The sequence below is a fragment of the Prionailurus bengalensis genome, chromosome A3 (genome assembly GCF_016509475.1).
Source record: "Prionailurus bengalensis isolate Pbe53 chromosome A3, Fcat_Pben_1.1_paternal_pri, whole genome shotgun sequence".
NCBI lineage: Eukaryota > Metazoa > Chordata > Mammalia > Carnivora > Felidae > Prionailurus > Prionailurus bengalensis.
The window spans coordinates 69,027,477-69,054,411 of NC_057354.1; the positions used below are offsets into that span (position 1 = coordinate 69,027,477).

The window sequence follows — 26,935 nt, forward strand, 5'->3', positions numbered from 1 at the left end:
GCTGAAACCAGGCATTTTAGGGCAATGGTGGCCTGTGACCTAGTTATCACTGGCTGCTTTAGATTTCCACCTGTCATTCTAAAAGTTGAGCTTCAATTAGACCTAAATTGTATAGCTATGCTCTCATTTTCTAAAGTACTAAGTTTATACCAATGTGAAGTTGTCACCCAATGCTAACCATGCAGGACGGTGTGGCTGGAATCAAGCATCACTGAGTTCCATGTGTTCTCACCCAGGGGGTTGCTCCCAATCCAGTTTCAACATGTACAGTTCCCACCAGGAGGCCTGAGTGGTTTCATCAGTTGCCCACCAATTTTCAGCCAGGAAAAGTAACAGCATTATGTAATAGGGAAAAAATAGCTTGAATATTCTTTTTTTATATAACTAAATTGGGAAAATGAAAAGCCACCATTATGCTCTATTTCATGCCAGGCATTGCAGCCGGTGCCTTAAATATATTTGTTTTAATCCTTGCAACAACATGAAAAATAGGCAATATTTTAATGTGAAAGATGAAGAATCCAGCAATCATAAAGAATAACTGACAAAACATCTGGGGAAGAATGAAAGATATCCTTTTGTAGAATGGGACTAAAGGTATGAACTTTCTGTTTTTGTTCCCAGAGCTGAACAGAACAGTGGATGGCAAAGTAGGACTCAATACTACTTGATCAATGTTGAAATTGATAATCCACCAAGTATACAACTTCCCTCTTCATTAAGCATTATGAGTAGAACCACATAGTAAGTCAAATTTATCAAACGCTTGGTAAAAGGTATAATTTACTTGTGTTGAGGAAGATGCCAGATTTTTCCTGTGTTACTAATAGCCTTAGGAAGGCACGTACATGAGCATAACCCATTTTCACAGAAGAAAGCATTTTTTAAAGAGAGGGTAGGTTAGGGTGATTAGGGAAACTTCATACGTAAATATTAAGGGAGTAGGAAAGACACTCATGTGAAATACAGAGAAGATTTGGGCAAAACATTTTTAAAAGTAATTATGCATCTTTTTACAAAAATATCTTCTTTCACCTGTTTCAGGATAGAAAAAGTGCATAGCAGTTATATCCATTTCTGAATATTTAACTCGGTATATTACTTTCCTTAAAAATCAGTTTCCCAAAATATGACCTAGTGATGCCTAAAATGATTTCTATCAAGTTATGTCTAACAGTATCTAAAGTCTAATAATAGCAACTACAATTTTCGTCCATGTTATTTTATGTTGGTATTGATGATGAAAAGCAAGCAAGAAAAACAAATTTAAGAAAAGCATGACATCAGTACATTGAGAAACAAAGATGTGCAGGAGGAGCATCCTATAATGAAACAATATTCAGATTAGAAAATGATTTAAAAAAAAAAAACCACCGCTAGACAAAAAAAAAAAAAAAACAGTTGGAAAAAAAATCGTATACTCTGAGGACTTCATAAGAAGCTGTCACACAGAGCCAAGTCTGCCAAAAGAGCAACACTGCATGAATTATTAAAGATGGGTGTGAAAAAAATCATAGGGGATGGGACAGAAAAAGCCAATGATAGAAAAGATCTCTCACTTACAAAATGTAATATAGGAAGAGAAACCATTCATGAAATACACTATCAAGGAGAGGTAAGATCATAAGAAAAGCCTACAAAGAAAGATGACATTGGAGCAACAGAATTTGAAGTTTAAGCCTTAAGAGAATTGATGAATTGAAAACTTGGGAGTGCAGAAAGAAATAAGGAGGGAGAGGATGGGAAGTTCCAGCAGGCTTGGTGCGAGAGTACCGAAGGAGCTGTCATCACATACAGTCAGCAGCTGCTGTGCCTTGTATATTGGACAACACACTCTGATGCAGCGGAACAAAATTAAAATTCGCACAACAAATCCATGCAGGCAGACAAACACGGTTCCTGCTTCATGGAGCTTACTTTCTTGTGGGGGATGCAAGCTGAACATTAATGAACAAGTAACAGATAAGCAAACAAGATTCCGATAGTGGGAAGTGTGGTGAAGAAAATGGGACAGAAAGATTATTATCTACAGTATGGCTGCTGACAAACTGTTTCTCACTTTCCATCATGCTATAGTATTTAACAAAACAGGCACAAATCAGATGAATAAAAAAGAGAGAGGACGACAAAAGGGTAATCTCTTTTTCTCCTCTCTTCTCCTCCCCACCACCTACTGTCCTGTTGTTAGGACCAGTGTCCCCAGAGAAAGGCGGAGGCAGTAAACTAATCTATAAAGAATGGTTAGTAAGACCTATAAGCAATGGCTAGAAGAACTGGGTCACTTAGCTGTGCTCAAGAGGAAAAAAAGCAACAATTTTAAGTGCAATTAGAGTTCTCTTACTGAATTTCCTAGGTACACAGGGTAAGGATGCTATATATACATAGAGGATGATAGCCTATACTCAGTCAGCAAAAGAAAGATTCAGACCAGAGGAACACCAAGTACAGTAAGTACTGTAATTAGGAAGAATCTATACTGTTTTAAGCACTATGTTAACATAGTGAAAAATAATGCAAAAATCAATTTCTCTCAAGAAAATGCTAATTAGGAAAGCAAAATCAAATATAAATATAAACATACACACACACACACACACAAATGTACAACCTAACACCAGACTTTGTTTTATGAACAATCCATGCTGGAGGATCTTAGCGAAAACCAGATATAAAACAGAATGTCATAATCGGGCATGTGAAAGTAAGAGAAATACAGAAAGAAGAAATTTAGGGAGGGAGGAGGCAAACAAATGGGGCTGATGTAATGGACAAGAAAGAAACAACTATTTTTTTTTAACTTTTAATTTTCATGAACACAGAAAGAGTGAGAATACCAGTGAAAAGGGGCAGGAATTTGGCAAAGGGACCTAGGATCATATCATAAAGTGACCATATCTGTCCAGACAACCAAAAGGGAATTGTTGTAGAGACCAGTAAACCAGAGGAATGGAATGGATGATCCTCAGAGTTCTAATCACATTCTGGAGGCTGAAATTTTTGATTGGTGGGATACAGGCCAGAGGAAAGAGGATACGAACACATGTCTGTATCTCCTGACCTTCTCCAGCTGAAAGGTGAGAAGCTCCTTGCTGGCCCCCAGTAGTGGCTCCATGTGCTTAGAGTGTGTGGCTACAGGTCAGTGGGTTGTGATAGTCAAAAGGGACACAAGATATGCATCCTTAACCATTTTTTAAATCCAAATACCAAAATGAATAGATTTAATTTAAAGCGATATTCCTCAGAAGAATATAAATTAGTTATTTTATGGTGACATGAAGTTTTCTGGGATTCCATGTGACAGCTACAGAGGTCACGAGTTAACTGAGTGGTTAGTCTCTATTTACCTTACTCGCTTTGTTCAGCTAAACAAGAAAATTATTGAATATGAAGAAACACTGCTTTACAGAGGAAACTAATGGAAATGACCCTGATATTTGGTATTATGAATACCTGAAAGCAAACCCAGCCTATGAATGATTCATTTTCAGAGTTCATAGCCACCCCTTAAAGGTACAGAGCTGCTTTGGAAACAGTATTTATGTGTTAGTCAGTCACACCATATCACAAAGAAGGAGGAGAAATTATGCATCAAATAGAGTTAAAACGCCTCAACTTAAATTTAGGGAGACATGGCAAGACTCAAATATTTCTCTATTCAAAATACCAAGGATTCTACCTGCTGTTTGTTTTACTACTGCCATAATACTCTTACTTCTGAAATTCAGAAATTTATCACTTAAGATAATTTGCTGGCAGAATGAGTGGTGGGGACTTTTTGTCAGTAGAAAGGTCAAATAATTCTCCACAATGCAGGGCAATTTTTAAGCTTTACAATTTTACTACAGGTGACCCAAGGGAAAGCCCATTATACTGTTATACACAAAAACTACATTGTGAGTTAATGGAATGTGAACAGTAAGATATCAGCCTTGTGTGCTGTCCCTCACTGCTTCTTCTGAAATACATAATCTTGGTGGGTTTTGTTTTTAAAATTTGTTTTTCAATAAATGTGGGGAAATTTATCCACGTAAAAAGCAAAACCCCTTATCTCACAATAAGGCATTGTTCAATGGGGTGGACTTCTAGATATAAATGCAAGCCTCTTCTAAGGACCAAAGCATGCAACAAAGATTTAGAGTAAAGCAAAAAAAGTAAGAAAAAAAGTCGACTAACCTAACCCACCTGAGCTCGGCTCACAGGGGTCAATGTCCTCATCGTCGCTGGGACATTCTGCTGAGGCCACAAGGATGTCATCTGTGGTCTATAAAAGAATCACATCAAGTAGATTAATTTAAAGGGATCTAACAGATGCTCTTATCTTTGTCTCATTGACACATGAAACACATTTGTGTTTTCCTGATAGGTAGAGAAACCCAATTCATTATTTCTCTTTATGACAACCCAGAGCCCACATTTTTCAATCTATTTTAGATCTCTCATGAAAGAATTCACATATTTGTAAAAAGTTGATTACAGCTTATTTTACATAAGGGCACAGAAGTGGTCATAGCCAACTTATAGATACCCATCCATTCAACTGCACAGAATAGCTGCACACAGTAGCATACAGAGGTTTAAAACAGCCTGCCAGAAGCAGATGACTGGAAATTTATTACAACCCTGGAGTGCTACAAAGTATGCATCAGTAGGCTTTATGCAGTACTTGTGCTTAGCTTCCTAAAAGCAGAAGAGCTATAACCTTTTATATTCACGACTAGGTAGAATTTGATGAATCTTTGAGATATAGCTTGTCATTATTAGGAAACACAGATTAAGTAGAGAATATATTTCACTGATGTGCTAAAGGGAAGCAAATATCCATTTAAGGAATTGGGGGTGGGGAGATTTCACACTTGATTCTTATTTTTGCAATATTCAGGCAGCAGATGTCATTTCACCATTGTCCTTTTCATTATTGAGGTTTAATGATAAATGAGAAGCGTATAGCAGGATGATATTTTATGGCAAGAGGATGGAGGTGACAGTTTTCTCTGTGACATTCTAGTTGCTTCATTGCACTTACAGCAAAAAAAGATAACCATCACTGTAATAAAAAGCAGAGTATGTAAATCCTAGCAGTTCGTCACATCATCAACACATTTACAAGCACCAAAGGTTGTTCTTTACTGCCACTTACAAGCAGCAGTAAACTCAGAATAGATATTGCATGGAAACTGGGAAGGTTTGCATCAGATTTGGCTAATGCTAAAGTACAGAACTCAACATATATATGACAGAAAATATCTCATTACATTGGCTAAGGATTAAGGGGATTATAATTGTGTAGACAATACTCAGAACACCAACCCTGATGAAATCCTGATTTAAAAATGGAATTACAATAATATATAGAGATCCTATATTAAAGAAAAAAAAAGAAATGTGGCATGACTTACTTTAATTAAGGGAGCACTTAATATAGTCAGAGATTAAAGTATAAATAAATCAATCTCAGGAAAATTGCGCCACCTTGAAAATGATGAAGATAAAGATGATACACTTTTGTGACAAGAACTCAGCCTAAAGTTTTTCCAAGTGCAGGGACATTCTGCTGCACATTCAAATAAAGAATTTGTTCAGATGCTAAGGCTTCATGAGGTAACTTTAAATAAATACGAGCATTTAAGTACCATTTTGAGATGGTTTCATGTTATTTTGTTCTTAATTCCCCTGAGAGACAGTTGGGAGACTGGATTCATTTATTTTGCTGCTACTATTTTAAAAGAGGGAGCTCAAAATATCAGTTTTCCTGAAACTGAAACTGTTCATGTCAGTTGTAACTACCAGCAATTGGTGTGATGGTCACGCAGGTATCTTTCATTAAAGTGAGCTTCAAAAGGCAGAATCCAGCCTCCTCTTGGCATGAGCACATTTTGCAGGATAACATCCAAACTGACTTGATAATAGCAAGTTATTGGATTATGAGGTCTTGCAGGTCAATTGTTCCAGTTCACCCCAGAGCAGATTATCTGCCTTTTTTTTTTAAAGCCAACCTCAAGTGGAAAGCTACTTTTTTTCTCAACCACAGTAGAAATTCTTTCAAGCTACTTTCAAGGTTACAAAAGAATTTCTCATTTCCTTGAGGAACTTTAACTGTATTCATGAAATCAGTATAGGGTTGTTGTTCTGTTCTTGACAGGGGAAGAGGAGGATGAGAAGGATGAGAATAGATTATTTTTTAAAAAATATATATAATTTATTGTCATATGGGTTTACATACAACACCCAGGGCTCATCCCAACAAATGCCCTCCTCAATGCCCATCACCCATTTTCCCCTCTCCCCTAACCCCATCAGCCCTCAGTTTGTTCTCTGTATTTAAGAGTCTCTTATGGTTTGCCTCCCTCCCTCTCTGTTTGTAACTCTTTTTTCCCCTCCCTTCCCCCATGGCCTTCTGTTACCTTCTCAAGGTAGCCAAATTATGGAAAGAGCCTAAACATCCATCAACTGATGAATGGATAAAGAAGATGTGGTTTGTACATACTATGGAATACTACTTGGCAATGAGAATAGATTCTTTAACCCAGTACTTCACACCCCAGCAGTGGTATTGCCCCCTTTCTCCTCCTTCACCTGGGGCAGGAGGAGAGACATTTTCAGTTGTCACAACTGGGCAGGGGGGTTGATGGAGGCAGTGTGCTACTACTGGGGTCTGATGAGCAGAGACCTGGGAAGCTGCTAAAGATCCTAAAATGCGCATGACAGCCCTTCCACAACAAAGGATTTTATGAGCCACAAGGTCAGTGGTGCAGAGGTGGAGAAACCTTGCTTTAGAAGTGTAACACTTGTTCTGCGCCTTAATTTTTTGCCTGTGAAAAAAATGGAGAGCCTAAGAGTACCTATTGTTGTAAGGATTAGTCACAAAAAAAAGACCACACTGCAAATGCTTATAAAGCTGTGATACTATCAACAATTACATTATTGTTATTATTTCAATAAATATAGCACTGATTTCATCTTTTCTAGCACTATATTTTTAAATAATATAATTTTAGACGTTAAGCCGGAAGTTGTATGTGTGAATTATTTTCAACTTTTCAGATCTCATGTTAAGTAGTTATATCAAAATACAGTAGCTATATTGGTACTTGGTTGAACTAAGCTTCCATCTCTCACAGCTAGTTTTACATTCTGAATCAGAAATCAAACATCAAATATAAATAACGAAGGCTGCTTCTCAAAATAAATTCATGGACTAAAAATGTGTGACTCAGTGGACAGTGTTTCATGCAGACTAAATTATTTAGGCCACCCAACTTAAATTTTCTTTAAAAAGTTGACCTATTTTCTACATTCTTCTGGAACAATTCCACAGTAAACAGAAAGTGTGAGAATGTTCTCAGTGCTATCTTGCACAAAACATAGTACCTAAAATAACAAAAAATGTCATGAAATAAATAGTACCGGATAGCCCTTCTTGAGTAGAAAAAAAAATTATGGTACAAATACGACCCTATTGTAAAACTGTATTTTAATTTTTAATGTACTTTTCCTGTTATAATGAATATACATCCTTGTTTTTCATGTTTTTTCTCTCAGAAATGAAAAATCAGCAATAGTCGTTTGAATAAAAGATCTCAAATCAATAGATGACTTGGCAGAAATCATCACTCTATGAAAAATCAGGAAGTGGCTTCAGTGTAGGGAAAAAAATCAAATTTCATTTTGGAGGCTGAATTAACTGAACAATCTTCTAGCCAAAGCTGTGTAATTTAAATTTAATTCACTGTGTTTGTAGCTGTCTTTCTATGACATGCTGTTGAGAGAGTGGTAGAAAGAAACTCAAATATGTCACATTAATCAATTCTATTCTTCAGTATACTTTCCCTGATGTTTATAACCTTTTCCAGAAAAGAGACAACCTGCTGAAAGAGACAGAATAGTAATCAAGCAAAAGCAGTAGCTTTACATAAATGTCCATTTAGACAAGTGTCCCTAACTGTGCATTTAACCACTCACAGGTCAAAGTGCCATGTTGGTCTTCCCTAATTCAGAGTGGCCTGTACATTCATGCAGCAAGCATCTGTACTTGTTCAAAATGTCTGCTAAAAATATCTAGGTCTCCTTACCTTTAGGGGAAAAAATGAATAGAATTCAAGAAATAAAGGCACTGAAACTTAATTCATCATGCTCCATGTAAAACACCAACATGTTATAGAGACAAAAATGTAATCAGGATGGGTGGGAGAAAGGATGTGTATAGTAAGAAGTTATCCCAATTTATTTAACTTCTTTAACAGCCAGGGTTATTCCAGAGACACCATTTGGTGGGTTAGAAAGTAGAGAAACTCGTGTATTTTTGTTCTTTTTTTCCTTACTTAAAGGCATCTTCCTCCCAACCTTTAATGGTGGGATTTGCTGCATATTCACTTGCTATCACTTTTTTAAAAAGTTTACTATTTAGAGTGCAAGTAAGGAAGAGGCAGAGAGAGAGAGGGAGAGAGAGAATTTCAAGCAGGCTCCGTGCTGTGAGCAGAGCCTATCAAATGACGTGGGGCTCGATCTTATCAAACGTGAGATCACGACCTGAGTCAAAATTAAGAGCTAGATGGATGCTTAGCCAACTGATCCATCCAGGCATCCTGCTATCACTTTTTAAAATACAGAACAAATGCATATCTGTGTGTTAAAAAGATATGATGAGAGGATAAACTTAGTGTGTAATGTTATATCTCTACTAAGAACAGCGTCTCTAGACTTTATTCCTCATGATAAACAGCTTTACTGAAGACGGATGCATTCTGATAAAAACACCTACAAGAAAAATCTATCAGGACAAAAGAACAAATTCCACTATGCAAAACTATGCCCACTATTAATTTGAGGTCCACAAAGAAATTCATGATTTACTCTAAAATTGTGATTGAAACTTTATTTCTAAACAACAAGAGTTTATAGGGCTATACATCCAAATATAACACTGAAAAATATCTCAATAAATGGTGTTCACTTGTATAGCATTATTTACCCAAATCGTTCACTGCTGTGATCAACATTTAAACTGAATTGAGACAGGAGATAGGGTTGAGTATGGACCTAGCTGATATGAGACATGTTTTGCTAATTGGTAGACACTTGATCTTACTGTTACTTTTGTCTATGTGAAGCTGTTCTGGAGGAGAGAGAGCACTCATGTCTGGATTTCAGGACTGAATCTGGCAGTTTCTCCAGAAAAGACTTATTGCCAGCCACATTTTCATGAAAAAAGAAAAAAAAAGTCAGAAGTCATGATTAGTGTTATAGACTGCCCAAGCCAAGTTCAATACATTGCACTAATAATTTATAAGACAAGAAGTTTCTAGGGGATGGGGGAAGTGACAATATTTGCCAAGAGAAAAACTGCAGAAAAATAACCCAGTTATTTGTACACATATACACCCAGTATATATGTACACATATATACAATTTCTGAACTGTGAGTCAATTTGACCAAATCAAACCAATAAAGATACATCAAACTGGCAATTTCAGGTAATCAACAATCCTATTGGGGACCTAGGTGGCTCAGTTGGTTAAGCGTCCCACTTTGGCTCAGGTCATAACCTCATGGTTCGTGGGTTTGAGCCCCGTGCTGATAGCTCAGAGCCTGGAACTTGTTTCAGATTCTGTGTTTCCTTTCCTCTCTACCCCTCCCATGCTTGCGCTCTCTCGCTCTCTCTCTCAAAAATAAACAAATGTTAAAAAAAAAATTAAAAACAAAATCAACAATCCTGTTAAAGGTGCAAAATGAGTTTGGAGTCTCTGCATAGATTTTATGGTAGTTTCCATGATCTCAGTCAAGCTTTTGGTTCTTATTTGTCAATTATTTCTCTGAGTAGTAGATGCCACATAAAGATGTCATTCCATGGCTAACTAATTTAATAAAAATAAAAGCAATGAAGTGAGATCTAACATGGAAAGTATGAATTTTAGCTCCAGCACATGAATAACAAAAAAGAGTGAGGCTCAATTAGTTATCAACGAAAAGAAAACACTTCATGTATACCTCATGTATACATAGCGTTTTCTGATGGGCACAAAATATGGTCACTACTTAGCAGGGTATAAATTGTAGTTCCCACCTGTAAATAACTTATTGCGCTTACTCTGTTCTGTAAAGCACAGGAACAAATCACTCACTGATACAAATAACAATCAATTCAATTCAAATGGCTTAGCTTTTTTGAAATGTAGCAGTGCTCCCATAACTATTACTTCATTAAATATTCACTAATAACATGCTTATGCAGAATGTAGGTGGAGGTGCTATTATTCTGAGCACTACAGTTAAGTGCATGCTCAAAAAAAAATACCCATTTGTACACTCATTTACCCAATTTGAATGTTTGAACACTAGCATTCATGAATATTTAGGGCAAACCTTAATATTTCTGAAAAGAGCCAGCTTTCACATTTCTTTAATGTTTTTTTTCCCCAATTGATGCCTTAGGTTATTACAAAAAGTGACCATAAATCATCTGTCTGCTTGGGGGAAAAGGCAGACTTGAAAGCCATTCAATTTCTTCAAAATTTTCTTGACTATTTAAAATGTATGCAATGGTTCCAGAACAGTAAAAGTGGGTTGGATAGAAAAACCCCACCATGGTAAAGAGATCACAATATCTTACTCATTTTAACATGCATTTTATATGGATTTGATAGTGGTCATCTGAACAGGCAAAACTCGGAAGATTGGAATGTGGAAATAATGCCACAAAAAAGTGAATTTAAAGGAAATATGCAAGAAAGAAAAGAATGAGGATTTCCGCTTAGTCAAAAAAGGACATCATATTTTAGCAAAGTTATGCAAAGTAGTAAACCTGCAAAGGAGAAACCTGGTGTCATAAAACTTGAAATTAAGTTTATGTTTTCAAAAAGATAGTATATCTCTTGTACTATTTCTTTAAGCTACTAATGACCTTTATTGCTCATATTGCATTTACATTTTTAGCCAAAGTAATGTAGGAGAGCTGGCCAAAAGAAAAAGTTAAAGTGCAGTTTAAATTTTCAGATAGGTATTGTAATAACCTATTCTCCTGGATTTGCATTAATTAGAATTTGGGGGTATAAGACCTCCAAAGGCGGCTGGTAGTGCAGTGGAAATGCTAAAAAAGAAGTCAGAATATGTATGTGACCAACTGTGTTCCCTCTATATTTGATTTGCTTTTGGACATGAGTCCAAAATTCTGCACTGAGTTTGGCCGTTTCCAAATTAAATGGATACTGACAGATGTTTACAGTGCAAATCTAGGTTTCTAGGTAAGTCTATATGGATCTCTACTCCAACCATTGTGACTGAATGAACTAATTCGTCACACATGTTGAACTGAAAATACTTACTGCTAATGATGCCCAAACAGATTTTTTATAATTGTAAAATGCCAATGATGGATAGTGTTAACTAACATGTTTCCAAACTTCAAGCTTTCATTGTTGGCGTCTAACATGTTAGGGGATAGAATGAACCATGTTTTAGTCAAGCAGTCACACAGCTTCTTGTGATGGGCCAGACCTTAGTTATCCTTAGTCTAAACTTGTCACTTTATATATCAAGAAACAGAAGCTACAAAATTAATAGTTTTTGTTTGACCACAATGATAGTGCTAATTAATGGCAAAACTATGAGACTATACTGACCACAATAGGTTGTGATTTTGTCTTATCCTACCCCAGATGACTTTCAACTATCCATTCACCACCCATCCATCCATCCAAAACCATTTTGTTCTCTAAAGGATGTGATATAGTCTATAAAGATACACAATGAAATACATTTAAGATAAATTAAAAGGTGGCAAAGGAAATTATTGGATTTGAGATAAGTAACCACTAAAATTGTCATGAAGAAAACACACACACATATAAGGAAACTAGTTTCTGTGTTCTCAACAGTACTTAAGAAAATGTATGCTATACATGTAAGTATATACTATACATGTAAACATATATGTACTATATATTTATATACAATCATTTTTATATGTGAATGATAATAACTTCTCTATTTCACAGGGATGTTGTAGGGATCAAATTTGACATGCGTGAAAGCACTCTGGAAATATCCAAGTTCCCACAATGTGGTATTTCTATGCTATTATTACAACTAATAAGGAATTATTTTTTCTCTTCATATTACACTATAAAGAATAGTTCTGGGAGAGTTCAAAAAGGGCAGCCGACTCTCCACTTAACTGAATAACTTTCATTTTCATGTCCCGAAATCCTCTGAGTGTACCCTCAGTTAAATGGGATCTGTTTCTCTCATCCAACTAGCCCCTCTTATAAATGCTGTTATGCTTGGGCTGATTCCCTTTATACCAGAATAGGATTCATTTCAGCATTGTTTATTTAGGGTGTATGTGTCAATTTCACTGGTAATGTACAAGGTAGGTAGTACCAATCCATACCTGGCACTGTCATTCCCTCCTCTCCAGGCCTCATGTCCTGGAGAGTCACCATACAGATGCAAGGACACTGGAGTCCTCTCAAGTTCTCCTCCTTACTCACTTTCCTGGGACCTAGGTGACAACTTCATTTCCTTTATCTCTGCATCCACAGTTTATTTCTAATGCATGCCCTATTATAACCACAGCATCTAAATGAACAGGTGAGTGGGAAATACAGATCACTTAGCAAACACTATTAACCAAAGGAGGGAGGGAGGGAGGGAAAGAAAGACAGAGAGAGAGAGAGAGAGAGAGAGAGAGAGAGAGAGAGAGAGAGAGAGAGAGAAGGAGAAGGAAGGGAAAAGAAGCTGAGAGGAAGAGATGTACTTTAGGTTTGACCCCTGCCACATAATGCTCCCTATTATAATGATTGTATCTATAGTTACAACATGACACTGCTTATGGTTGTGTCTTCTCTATGGATTACCAATGTACTAATTAGCTTAGGGGCACCTGAGTGGCTCAGTCAATTAAGTGTCTGACTCTTGATTTCGGCTCAGGTCATGATTTCATGTTTCATGGGATAGAAACTGGCATTGGGCTCTGGCTGACAGCACAGAGCCTGCTTGGGATTTTCTCTCTTCCTCTCTCCCTTCCTCTCCCCAACTTGAGTGTGTGCTAATTCTCTCTTTTAAAATAGTAATAATAATAATAAACAATACACTAGTTAAGACCGAAATATTTTCTCAGTACATCAAAACAGTGGAGGTATTTGCCTTTCAAAATTACGTTGAAATCTACAAGTTTGGGAACTGTTTAGATGTATGCTTTATCTTATCTCATGTACTTCTGTGGGATAGAGTTTTTTTTCCATGCTTAACATCCCCAAGATATCTATCACAAGAGTTCAGTAGAGTTGATTTAAAATGTCATCACCACTGATTGCGGTGAATTATGTCACAATGTATACATATATCAAGCCATTGTCATGTACTTAAATGTATACAATTTTTATGTGTCAATTATACTTCAGTAAAGGTGGGAAAAGTCATCACACTCTAAACCTTTTATGAAAATAAGTATGATTGTGGAAATAAAGTTCAGAGTGCATGATTCATCTTGATTTTAAAAACAGAAGAAATGTTACTCATGACACTTGAATTGGTAGAATCATGTCAAATAACCTTACTCCTGATGGTCATCTTCTCTAAGCTCACTACACTGAGGTCTATGTTTGTCACAATTTCTCATTTATAACAGTTAATTAAGTCTGTAAATAAGAGTGAACAAGTATAGATTATTTTCCAGGAGTATGACTCCTAAGAGTGGGAGATGAGAATTGTGGCAAAAAATCACACTTTTTCAAAGATTTTATCTGCCTCTAACATCTCTAGAAGTGACAATGAAACTTTATAACTGGTTTCCACATTATACCTCATGGCTGGAAATTTATGGTAGAGAAGTAGCAAGAAGTGACATTGCCTTTAACTGAAAAGAGAGAAAGACTGAAAGTTAGAAAGAAGGAAGAGCTAAAAATATCTTGCAATAAGTTGGTCTGCCTGTTTTTATGAAGCAGTCCTGTCCTTTGAGAAAGCAATAAGATATAGCTTGCTTTATAGAAAAAAAACTGAGAAAAAATAGTTGACTATAATTCTGGGTCCCCCCCTTCACTGCCCCTAATTCTGCCTATCTCCTCAGAACTCTACTACAATAGTCTTGCATTGTAAATACTTTTGTTTATTGTAAAGAAACTATACCTCTATGTTTTTCTTTAGTACCTAACTACAAGATGAAAGTTTTATTTTCCTCCTGAAATAAATTGGTTGAATATAAGGGCTGGTTGAGACCAGCCATCAAATTTAGACCAAGAAATATGTATTGGACAGAATTCATTCATAAAATTGAGATCTTTTGACTGATTTCTTCCATGAATTTGCTCTTTCATTAGTTAATTCATCCACTTATAATCATTTATTGAATATCTTTGATTAATAAGAGTTATGCAGTGGAAGAATATAACAGAGAGCCAGACATTTCTATTTTGAGTTGCGTGGAGAACTTCAGGAATGTGGCAAATGGAGGCTGTCTATGAGCAGAAAGCTGCTCTCCACTGAGCCCTGTCCACAGAACATGGAAGGAGGTGGACACGTGTGAGTTATACAGATAGGGCAGAAGTCCCAGCTCTGCCACTTATTAGCTGTGAGACTTTGGACAAGTTCCCTAACTTCTCTAGGTTTCTTCCTAAATACAAATGAAGTGATTTACCCCTATTACACAGGACTATACAGAGCACTAAATTCTCTAGGGCTAGAAAGGCCCTGTCTAGCACAGTAGCTGGCACTTAGAAGGTATTTTGACAATATTTATTATATAGACATAGCTGGCTCTGTATACATTCTCACTTTCCTCTCCCTACAACATGGGGGAAGGGTTGTTCCTCCACTGGACTACTGAGATCTTTTTTTTTTTTTTCACTACTGGCTTATTATAAACAGATGTAACTCAGAAACAGCCAAATGGAAGAGATGCAAAGGGCAAGATAGGCAGGGGGTGGGGGGATATGGAGCTTCCATGCCCTCTCCAGGTGGGTCACCTTTCCAGCACCTTCATGACTTTATCAGCTCTGAAGCTCTCCTAATTCTGTCATGTAGGGGTTTTTATGAAGGCTTCATCATGCAGGCATGATGAATTATAATCCTGAACTCCTCTCCCCTCCTGGGAAGGTTAGGGATGGGGGTGGGGGTTGAAAGTTCTAGGCTTCTAACTATGGCTTGGTCTTTCTGGCTACTAGTCCCATTCTAAAACTATCTACAAACCTACTAAGCATGTACTTATTAGAACAAAAGATGCTCCTTGCTCTCAGGAAAGTCCAAGGGACTTAGGAGCTATGTCAGGAAGTGGGGACAAAGACCAAACATATATTTCTTATTATCCCACAGAGTCAGTAACTTCACTTTGTTCTGGACTACCTTTCAATGATATGCATATAAAGAATAGCCTTGGAAGACAGAGATCTCCTGAGATCTTTAGACACAGATATTCTCTTCACAAAGGAGGTGTAATTTCCAACTTAAATCCACACCTCCATGTTTAAACATTTTATAAACAGAGCAAATTACATATTTGATATGAGAGCACTTTTTATTTATTTTTATTTTTTTATTATTTTTTTTAATATATGAAATTTATTGCCAAATTGGTTTCCATACAACACCCAGTGCTCATCCCAAAAGATGCCTTCTTCAATGCCCATCACCTACCCTTCCCTTCCTCCCACCCCCCTCATCAACCCTCAGTTTGTTCTCAGTTTTTAAGAGTCTCTTATGCTTTGGCCGAGAGCACTTTTTAAAACACCCCAAAAAACATCACATTTGAATACATTGAAAAGCCAGGAAGCTCTTCTTTTCTCCCTAGCTGTTTGATGTAACCTAGAATTCATCAAATTGTCTTTGTTTCAGAGCTTGGAGACTCACTGAGATATCTGTTCCAGTTCCCTTACAGTAAAGAGAGGGAGACTAATGCGGCCTGGTCAGGTGTGTGGGATCTAATCACTACCTGGCTCAGCGTTGGATTCCAAATGTGAGCCTGCCTCCTGGCCTTCTATTCAATTGGCATCCCCCTCCCTCCACTGCTCCCAGTTCCATGTTTGGGTAAGAAGAAGATAAAAACAGCAGCAGGAATCACTTGCTGCTTTTCCCAAGTTTCTCAAACATGATTTGCCTTTTGCCATTCTGCCCTAAGTTTTACTGAAAATTTTATACAAGGCCTTTGATAAGTACCAGGGAATGAAGTTTGCCTACATCACCCGACGTCAGATCAGACCAGAGAGCACTCAGCAGCCCCTGCCAAGCCCAAGGACTGACTGAAGAATGTGCACGCAGATGCTACAGGAGAATTCTGCTAATTGTCTTCTGTTGGGGACTAGGCACTTCCTTAGAGATCTTGTCTTTGTGTGCACATTTCATTTAGGTGAAATCTGACTGAACTCTTCCCACAGGTATTCGAGTGTTTTATTTGGCTAAGCGATTGTTTAATGACTTCCTCTTCAGCTACTATTCACTTATTATTATTATTATTATTATTATTATTATTATTATTATCATTTTGGCCATTAAAAGCACTGTGATAAGTAAAATTCACATGTAACACACTTCGATGACTAAGTGATTAACCATGTCCTCTCCTGGACGGCTCTTCTCTCTCCAGCCCTGCATTTACAGTCTGTTCCACTCAGTTCTGACACATTTCCTCCACTTGCTATTACCTCTCCTGCTTAGATGTGCACTTTTCCTTCACCTGCAACCTATGCCCCATTTGCTTAATTCTGAATTCTGGGATATCTGCTGATTTAGGACAGTAAATACGTTTTCTAGTCACACAAAAAAATGCCAGTTGTCATCATGAGAACTTTTGAAATAGCAGAAGCGTCACCTTTTAAACGGGAGGTTCAGAAGATAAGCTTTTCTTGATGGTTTGGTATCACTGTTAGAAACATCAGAACCTGCAACACAGCGGTGATCTCAGATGCTGAAGTGTAGGCAGATGCCCTGTGCCCTAGGTCCTCATGCTTCTCTTTTAGTTTTTAATCAATGCCTGCTCTTACTAGTTTTCTCTTTTGTCTATCCATGTCAGCCTTTATTCACACCCTTTTCCCTTTCCAAAATCACTCCTTTGATCGATCTGCTTTGAGCTGGAAATCCAGATAATTAAGGTTCTCTAACTATTTTGAAAAATAATAAACTGGCTCTAGGAAAAAAAGGGTCAGAGAAGTTCTCAAACAGGAAAGCCCAGCTGCTTAAAGCATTCAGCCAAGGCTTGTGGCTTAACATACAGAGACCTGTTAGTTTCCTCAAAATACATAGCTCCTTATGAAGGTATGTGTTTATTTCTAAGTTGCCCACTCAGTAACATTTTTTACCACGATAATTCTCAACAAGGCTTTTCTTATTTCATTAAGTCCAAGGAACCTTATTGGAACTAGACTCCAAATACCTCAATCTATTTTCCGAGTGTTCCACTGAGGTTGCTGGGAGAGAGATGAGCAAGAGAATAAGGAAAGTGGCTGCCTTACTGTCTGTGACCAAGCCACCTAAAGATTGGGGACTGTGTCTGCTTGTTCTTATGGGTAGAACGGGTTCTGCCGTGCAAGGGTTTAGCTGTATTCATGATTAACTCTGTATTCTGAGTAGAGAGATTCTGTCTGTGGTACGTCCTTTCCTGGTCTCCTAGAACCAGCTCTTCACTTAACAAATTGGGGAGTGCTGGGACTGATTATGGGAGCTTGTAACACTGCATCCAGTGATTTGGTGCATAAACATTAGAGTCAGAGTTTAAATCTGGAGTTATTAGAACTTGAATGATTTGTAAAATGGGAAGGGTGCAGTACCAATCTCAGCAGTGTACTTTTAAGAATTAAGAAAATCATGATCAATGAAGTGCTTAACACTGTTCTTGCATAATAAACACTAAGTAAATCTTAGCTATTCTTGCCTTCATTATTATTACATAGGACATGTACATATGTTACCTAGCATGCCAGGAGGCAGCAGGTTTTTCACTAAAGTGGGAAAAACCATAATATCCTAATAACTACAATAGGTAGACTATCCACATTTACCCTCGCCTAGAATATTGTGAAGTAGGAGGAGAAAAAAAGCTAAATATTGCATGAAGAATGCAAATGTACTTTTCCCCTGAATGTTCTATTTTGCTTTTCAACTTTTAAACTCCACTTTATTTCAAAACATACTTCCAACCATTCCAAAGCATTTTGAAGTTGGAAAGCCTTCTTTTTTGTTTCACAATAAGCTAACTGCAGGTGCAGACTCGAGGGAGACAGACCTTGGAAATTTTAAGTATGTTGCCATGGCAATGGTTTGCAAGAATGTGTATGAGTTTCATCTTAGCTCTCAAGCATTCAACGAGTTCTTATGTGGAGGTTCAAATTGCTAGGCACACAATGTTTGCCATTCATTGTGTCTTGAAAGGCTTGGAAATAACTGTCTCTGTTGCTTATAGCAACTAGAAACTACAAGATAGTATTTCTCTATCTATCTATCCATCCATCCACGCATCCATCCATTTATCTACTCATCTATGCAAATATAGAGATCCAAGTCATTCATTATCTGCTCCTAGCTGGTCATTCTCACTAGTTTGGCTGCTCTAAGGGAAGCTGTATACACAAATACAACAATAAACATTTTCACCATTGTTGTAAACACAGGGTTCACTCTCAATATGAATTAACTCTAAAAATTTTCTACTGTATTTTTACCTCAATTTTCTCATCTAAAATGAACATATCCTTAAAGAAGCATGATAATTATTTAGGAATGCTCTGTTAAAGCAAACTTTCAGTCTAATGAATTGTGGAGTATCTTTTTAGAAGAGTCCTACCCTGTAATGCAGGAAAGAAGGTGAAGTCTGTAATTCTAGTCAGTATTTCAAACACCCCCTACCAAAAGCAATACCACCACCACCACCAATGAGAAGACATACAAAAAAAGTAATTTTATCTCATTTGAACCATCACTACTTCAATTGGTCTTAAATGGTTCACTTGATGCTTCTAAATTCTGAATCCTCCACAATGGTTTCATGATACATTAGCAATAAAACCAGTGACTCTTGACAAAAGCATTCTTCCCCATAAATGGAACTCACAGAATACTAAAAAAGGAAAATTTTAAAACTATCTATTTGGTTTAAGAGATAATTCGTAACAAATTGTCTTCAAATTATTAGGGTCCTTCCATCCAAAATTGTACTCTGCAAATTAAGTCAATATTTTTTGAAAGTTCATTCACCAGCCAACAAACAAACAAACTGAGATTGCATGTTCTTTAGTGTTCCTAGCAAAAGCTTTGTTGCAAATGACCCATCATGATACAAAGTGCCCTGCATAGAATGAGGCCACAAGCGACTCCACTATTTTCTGTATTTGGTTACCAACAAAACCTTCACAAAAGTGTTATAGCTACCAAAGCCTGGTAGTTATTTAAAATCCACTTTGCTGCTTTAACATTGACGCATCTTCCAGAAAACACACACACACACACACACACACACACACACACACACACACACTCATTCTCTCCATCCCTCCCCCCACACCACTCCTTGATTTAACAGCTTGTTGATGTACTTTAAACTGCAGTCCTGCTCTCCACCCTCCCCCATTGTAAAAAGCCTACAGGAATGCTGAGATTAAACAATGAGAACGTAATAATTAGCTATGCAAACTGTCAAGTGGATCTAAAAAGAAAAACAACCCAGAAAACACAACAATCAGCAGTTTCAAGCTCTAACAAGAATATACATTGAGTTCCCATTTATTTCAAACAAAAATAGATTAGGTCTTTTGAAAAATGTTCACTGCAATTTCCATGGAAATAGGGCAAATCAGCTAATGGGTTTTTTGCATCTCTAATTTCTATGATGCTGATATAGTAGAAAAGTCTTTGATCCTCCAATCTTTCCAAATAATTTCTGTTCTGCTCTTCTATAACCAGATTCATTCCCAAAGTAAGTAGCATTGAAACTTGTTCCAAAGAGGATACCCCTGTTTCCAACTCCAATACCTCACCTCAATAGTTGTATAAGAGGTAACTAAATTAATGTAAGCATTAAAAGCAAAATGGAAAGGAAAACAAATTCCTACATTATCTGGTGTGTTTGTGTGTGAATGGGAGGGAGGAGACATTCCATTCTTTTGATGGAGAGTACTGATTATATAATTTGTAGCTAAATCTCTGGGATTCTTTACAGATGACAACTGACTACCTTCTCCCTCTCAGCCAGCATGCTGAATCCCTATGAAGCAACGTGGATTACATGTATCACATACATGCTTTGTGTGAAATATCAATAATGCTCACGCTGATGGTTAATGTTTCCTTAACCTGTTATGCATCCATTAATAGGATTAGAATATCTGATTTTTTTTTAAGTCCAGAATTGTGATGAAATTGTACAATTGAACTACCTTAAATCTTTTGTTTGCTTCAATTCTCTTATCTTTAAAATTGTAGTGGGGCACCTGGGTGGCTCAGTCAGTTAAGCGCCCAACTTCGGCTCAGGTCATGACCTCACAGTTGGTGAGTTCCAGATAGTATTGGGCTCTGTGCTGACAGCTCAGAACCTGGAGCCTGCTTCAGATTCTGTGTCTCCTTCTCTGCCCCTCCCCCACTCACTCTCTGTCTTTCAAAACTGAATAAACATTTAACAATTTTTTTTTAATTATAGAAAAATAATTGCCTAACTTTACAAATTGAGAATGAAAGGTGGGATTGTCTGAAAGTGGTCTGGGACAGGACACAGCATTCTGAGCCAACTAGGAATTCAATCACTATCCAACCAATTGACCTGAGGCAAAACACTCCCCATCCCAATAAAGTAGGTTAGGGCAGATGACCCAGGTCCCCTTAAAATCTAATTAATCAAGGGTATAACACAGGGAGTTCTTTTACTAATGGTGCAATTAAATACTTTGTGGTGGTGGTTATAAGAAGCTATGCATATGATAAAATTGCATACAGCCACACATATACAAATAAGTGTATGTGTAATCAGTAAAATCTAAAAAAGCTCTATGATTTATAGTAATGTCAATAGTCTGGTTTTGATATTGGACTACAGTTATGGAAGATGTTAACACAAGGAGAGTTGGGTAAAGGATGTAAGGGATATCCCTGCATTTTTCTTTGTAACTGTGTGAATCTTTAATCATTTCAAAGTTAAAAGTTTTAAAACTATATGAGTATATACATACATAAATAAATACAATAATCTTCTATTTCATGAAATGCCTTGCTGACAGCCACAGATGAAACAAAAATATACAGGGCCTGGTGCTTTAATCAATGAAGTGAAATCTACTGGTTCTCATCAATTTACTTTTTAGCTAAATGTGACAGCTTCTATCTAAAACCATTAGTGGCTTTAAGGTGGTTAGAATATTGACTATTTCACCATAATCTAAAGTAAGGAAGTTGTCATGGGACAGTTTATTATTAGTGACACCATTTTTGCCTACCCTTCCATTATTTATCCTTGAATATTGAATCCAAAAGATTAGGATAACAACAAATAATAATTTCAACATCAACAAAGATTATATACCCTTGATTTAGAAGAGAAAATTAAAGTAAAATACAAAAACAACACCAACAAAACCAACACAATTAAAAAGGAAGTGTGAGGGCTTCACTAAAAAATTAAATTCCTAATACTTCTATCGTGAAGACTCTAGTTTCTGCCCAATTAACTACTGCTTCAAAGAGTAATCTTATTTGCCATTCCTCAAATCTATAGAATCTTATCCATCTAAGAATTAGGTTGTGCTCAATATATTTCCTTTCAATGTCACAGAATCCAGTTGATTCTCCTAACTTCCATAAGGTTTAAAAATAATGGCTAGTGACCTAGCAATTTCATACCCATCTATTGGTTTCAAAATTTGATTCTTAAGTACACAAATGGGGCAGAAAAAAACAATAGATGTCAGTAGCATCCTTCTGTTAGAGGTAAATTAAAAGAAGAGAGACAAAGCAAATAGGAAATTATAAAGAAAATAAAGCAGAAGAAGGAAAAAAGGAGAGAAAAAGTTTCCTCCACTCATGTTTGGAAAGTGGCAGGGTGTCTCAGTTCATTTTACACATGAGATCAATGACAGGTCTTTCAGACTTAAGAAAGTAGGATTTCTGTCTCACTGAGTGAGATGTGAGATAGGTCTTGGTTTCAAAATTCAAGAAAGGGTTTTAAGATGAAAAAAACATTCAAAAATGTACACGTAAAAGTAAGACAATTTATCAAACTAGCCTTGCTCCAGGACTAGCTGATTAAATGGAGTCTTTAGATTTTAGCTGTCTGTGGCAGCAAAGACCTCACTCCTCTTAAACACCAAACCTAAGATACAGACTGGAAAATTGGCTAGTAGAAAATTTTTCTGTCCCTGAATACTTTCCACTGAACAATACAAGATACAATGAACAGAGGCAGTTTCTCAGTGACGTTGACTAAAATAGGCAAAGAATTGTGAGTTATCTGGTGAAATCCTCTCCAAACCTATGCGTGCTTTTCCAAAAGTTAATTCCACTGGATACAACAAATGTATTTATTGATTTTTAATGTTTATTTATTTTTTGAGAGAGAGACAGAGCACGATCAGGGAAAGGGCAGAGAGAGAGGGAGACACAGAATCCAAAGCAAGATTCAGGCTCTGAGCTGTCGGCACAAAGCCAGAGTCCGGGCTCGAACTAAGGAACTATGAGATCACCACCTGAGCTGAAGTTGGATGCTTAACTGACTGAGCCACCTAGGTGCCCCTGGATACAGTAAAATTAAAGTGGTAAGAGGATTTACTCCTAATAAAAGAATGAAATATATCATAGGTGATTAGCCAAGAAAGACACTAAGGGGGGGGAAATCTGTCCCATGTTCTAGAACTGCCATAACCGAATCCAGGCCTATACTTCACGTAGCCATAATGAAATGAGTTGCCTGAGAAGTGTGGGTTCCCACACCTCATAATACCTTGCCTTTCTTCGCTCCCCCTGGTGCCATAGTGCTTAAGCTTTGCAGCGCCCAGAGTATGTTTTAAAGCTGATATGTTTCAAGCTAATAGTGTTCTGGAAATCAAATTTATCATAAGATTTAACTAAAAGTTAAACCTCTACTGCACATATCAATTGGTGCTCCAAAATGCTGGTTTCCCAGAACATCCACCAAATCCTGTCTATGTTTAGATGCTGGTAACAAATAGAAAAAAATGAAAAATGCAATCACTGCACCTTCCATATATTCAGAAGTGTTGAAATTATAAATGTCAAAATTCTAATTTCATTTGCCTGTGTCTAAGAATATTTCCCTGCTAATTATTTCAAATTACTATAGACATTTTGCAAGCTATATTAGGCTTTATATATAAGTTGTGAACATCCATAAAAATAATTTGTCCTATACATCTAACCTTTTGTTCTCAATATAGATCCACTTTCTTTTTTAAGTTTATAAAGAAATGCTTACAAAGTCTTGTCCTCTGAGGATCTTATTTTTCATTTACCAAATTTATTTTTTCATAAATCTTTATCACTGATGAGAATTTTCTCAGATGGGGCTGTTAATTGTTTATGTCTCCACTTTCCTTTCCATTTCCATTAGAAGCCACAGGGCACCTTACTTCATAGAGAAGAATGTAAAACTGATTTGGGGATGAAGGACTTTTAGTCCAGACTGCACCACTTGATCAAATATTTACTGATATGAAACCTAAAAATATACACGGTAGGTACAGTATTCATGTGGCTAATTATTTAGTAGATTCAGCCCATGATTTTACACCACAGGGTTCTTATTAGGAACACCAGAAAGGGAATCAGAGCTTCTAGACACATGGTAATAAATATTTTCACTTACAATGAATAATTTAGCTCTTCTGGCATCCACTGTATAAAAAATATATTTGAATAATTCCAAGGTCTCTTAGTGAAGGTAGAGGTTTTGGAACACAAGAACAGGCAGTATAGTGCCCCTTTCCTTTGTTTTCACAGAATTCTGCCTGCTTTTGTGATATACACACTGCAAAATTTTTCCTTGTTTGTCAAGATGATGTTGACATGAAACGATGTTTCTTCTGTAGCATTTCCTATGGTGAGTTTCTAGATTTCCAAATCACCAATTTTCTGAAATTTACCAGCCTTGCCCACAGAATGCTAACGAGCCTCTGCATTCTTCATTATGGAAATGGAAAAGGAGCTTTCCCTCAAATTAACGCTAGCCAAAACTGGAATTATTCTCACACTAGTTTCAAAACGAAAATTCTCATAATAAAATTAGAGATGTAAATTTATCTCAAAATTCAAGGAGATGATTCAACAAAATGAAAAGGAGTCTATGTGTTAAGGCCATTTTTCTTTAAAAACTTAAAGGGAATTCACATTTATTCACACTCTAAAATCATAAAAAAGTATTAGAGTTGTGAAGCCCTCACTTTATGAATGGAGAAGTCAAGTACCAGCAGATTAAGTAGTTGGTCTTCATCACACCAGTAGCAGTAAACATTTCTTCAGTACAATCTCTTTACATAAATCAATTAGAAGAAAATGTTTTAAGATTAGATAAAGTCCCAAAATAACCCATTCACAATGCAACCATGTTGAATTTGAGGTGAATTGGGATTGTTTGTAAGGGTAGATCTAAAGTTTAGATGAGCAATCCAGGCTGATAATGGTGTAAATTTCACAAAGAAACAAAAAGAGAATCCCAGACCAATTTCAAAATGAAACCAACATATATAAAGGTGCAAAGAAAAAAATAGGTATAAACAAAAAGGACTGCTTTTCTATTAATTGTTTCTTCTCCTAAAATGTTTGATTGAATGTTTCAAAGCAGAAATTTTGTGTAGTCCACTAAGGAGGATTCTCTTAGATATTGATGGGAAAACAAAACAAAACAAAGCAAAAAACAAGTGATGTTGGAATTTTCCAAATGTAGTTTCACAACACTCAGTGGCACAAAGCCTAAAAACAAAACAAAAAAAAATCACTTCTCAAAGAGCACACTGAATGTTAATTTTTTTAGCACTGACAAATGGACAATGCTTCAATAAAACATTAATATTAGGGGAAGCTGAATGAAGAGTGGACTTTCTCTGTTTGCAGCATTTCTATGTATTTAAATTATAGCATTTATTTTAAAACTAAAATATAAAGGATGCACACTGATCAGATCAAATCTTATATATTACATATAAGTTGACATAACTGACATTTATATAATAATTTTCATTAAAAAGGTACAAATACAGGGGTGACTTGGTGGCTCAGTTGGTTAAATGTCCTACTTCAACTCAGGTCATGATCTCATGGTTCATGAGTTCGAGCCCTGCATCCAGCTCTGTGCTGACAGCTCAGAGCCTGGAGCCTGCTTCAGATTCTGTGTCTCCCTCTCCCTCTGCCTCTCCCGGGCTTGTGTTCTCCTCTCTCAAAAATAAATAAATAAACATTGAAAAAAAAAAGATGCAGATACATTCATAAAGGAAAAATATATATATAACCACTACAACCATATCAAAGTAACCTGTAAAGCCAACCTCCCATTTGCAATATTTACAGACACAAAACATGTATTATGCTCACTTGCATGGCATGTCTTTGGAAATGTCCTTCCATTGCAGACTTTCAAATAAACCAAGCATATATTTTTCTTTTTCTTTTTTAATTTTTATGTTTGTTTATTTATTTTTGAGAGAGAAAGAGAGAGAGAGACAGAGAGACGGGAGGACACAGAATCTGAAGCAGGCTCCAGGCTCCGAGCTGCCAGCACAGAGCCCGACGTGGGGCTCAAACTCACAAATGAGTGAGATCATGACCTGAGCCAAAGTCAGACGTTTAACTGACTGAGCCACTCAGGTGCCACCCAAGCATATACTTTTCTACTAGATCTTATCATTTTAGAACCTTGTCTTTCTTCCTAAAGCACTACAAAGAGTTCATGCATCATTTAGAGAATGGATAGAGAAAGAGATAGATATCAAGAGAGAGAGAGAGAAGGAAGCTAAAGTCAGTATTTATTTTATTATTGAATCAGTAGCCTTCTGTTTAAAATGATATCGTCTATTGCAATTGAAATCTTACTGGCTATGTGGGAAACCATAAAGTCAGGAATCTAGGAAACCCTTTTTGCATGGATGCCTTCATCACTGACCTAAGCTTACTATCTCTAGCTTGAAATTTTAAAGAGTAATCAAGAACTATTCAATTTGATATTTTACAACTAGCTATCATTTCAGTCAGTACTAATCAATGGTTATGAAGTTCCCCATAATTATTCACTGTATTTAAAACCACTCACCGAGGAAATAATAGTATTGATAACTATTTCAACAACGTGAGTAGACTGTTTACATAATTATCACTATTCAAAACTGTTTCACTCAAGGCCAAGCCCTTGCTTCTTGCCTATACCATCCACATTCTACTTTCTTTACAGTCGGTACCATTCAAAAAGAAAACAATCAAATAGAGAAAAGGAAGTAGAATCAAGCAGATTGAAAATTATTACTGGGGTAATTTACAAACACACTGAATTATACCCAAATCATTCCATCAGTAAAAGGAAACTGATTTCTTATATATTTTCTTATTAAAAAAATTATTTACTTAAAAATAGAAGGTGTGAGCAGGGGATGGGCAGAAAAAGAGGGAGAGAGAATCCCAAGCAGACTCCACACTGTCAGCCTGGAACCTGATGTGGGTCTTGAACTAATGGACCATGAGATCATGACCTGAGCTGAAATTAAGAGTCAGATGTTCAACTGACCAAGCCACCCAGGCGCCCCTTGATTTGTTTTTTTTTTTTAAGGAAAGTGTTTAGCAATGAGGGCTAATTTTAATAAATAAAGATAATATGCAGGTGAGTTTTAAAGAAAAAAAAGTTATACATATTTAAATTTTTTTTTTTTGAGCAAGAGAGAAAGAGTGTGAGCAGGGGAGGGGCAGAGAGAGGGAGAGACACAGAATCTGAAGCAGGCTCCAGGCTTTCACCTCAGCACAGAGCCAGATGCAGGG

General features: G+C 36.6%; 1 protein-coding gene across 27 annotated transcripts in view; it reads right to left on the bottom strand.

The window, feature by feature from the left end:
* NRXN1 (neurexin 1) overlaps nucleotides 1–26,935 on the bottom strand; it is a 1,147,797-nt gene that overhangs the window by 21,063 nt on the left and 1,099,799 nt on the right. For 20 of the 27 annotated variants that reach the window (XM_043603358.1, XM_043603353.1, XM_043603351.1 and 17 more), the window contains one exon: nucleotides 4,174–4,261. In XM_043603358.1, the coding sequence (XP_043459293.1) occupies nucleotides 4,174–4,261 (88 nt within the window). The remainder of the gene's footprint in view (nucleotides 1–4,173; nucleotides 4,262–26,935) is intronic. The other 7 variants (XM_043603364.1, XM_043603362.1, XM_043603352.1 and 4 more) reach the window with 1 other exon arrangement.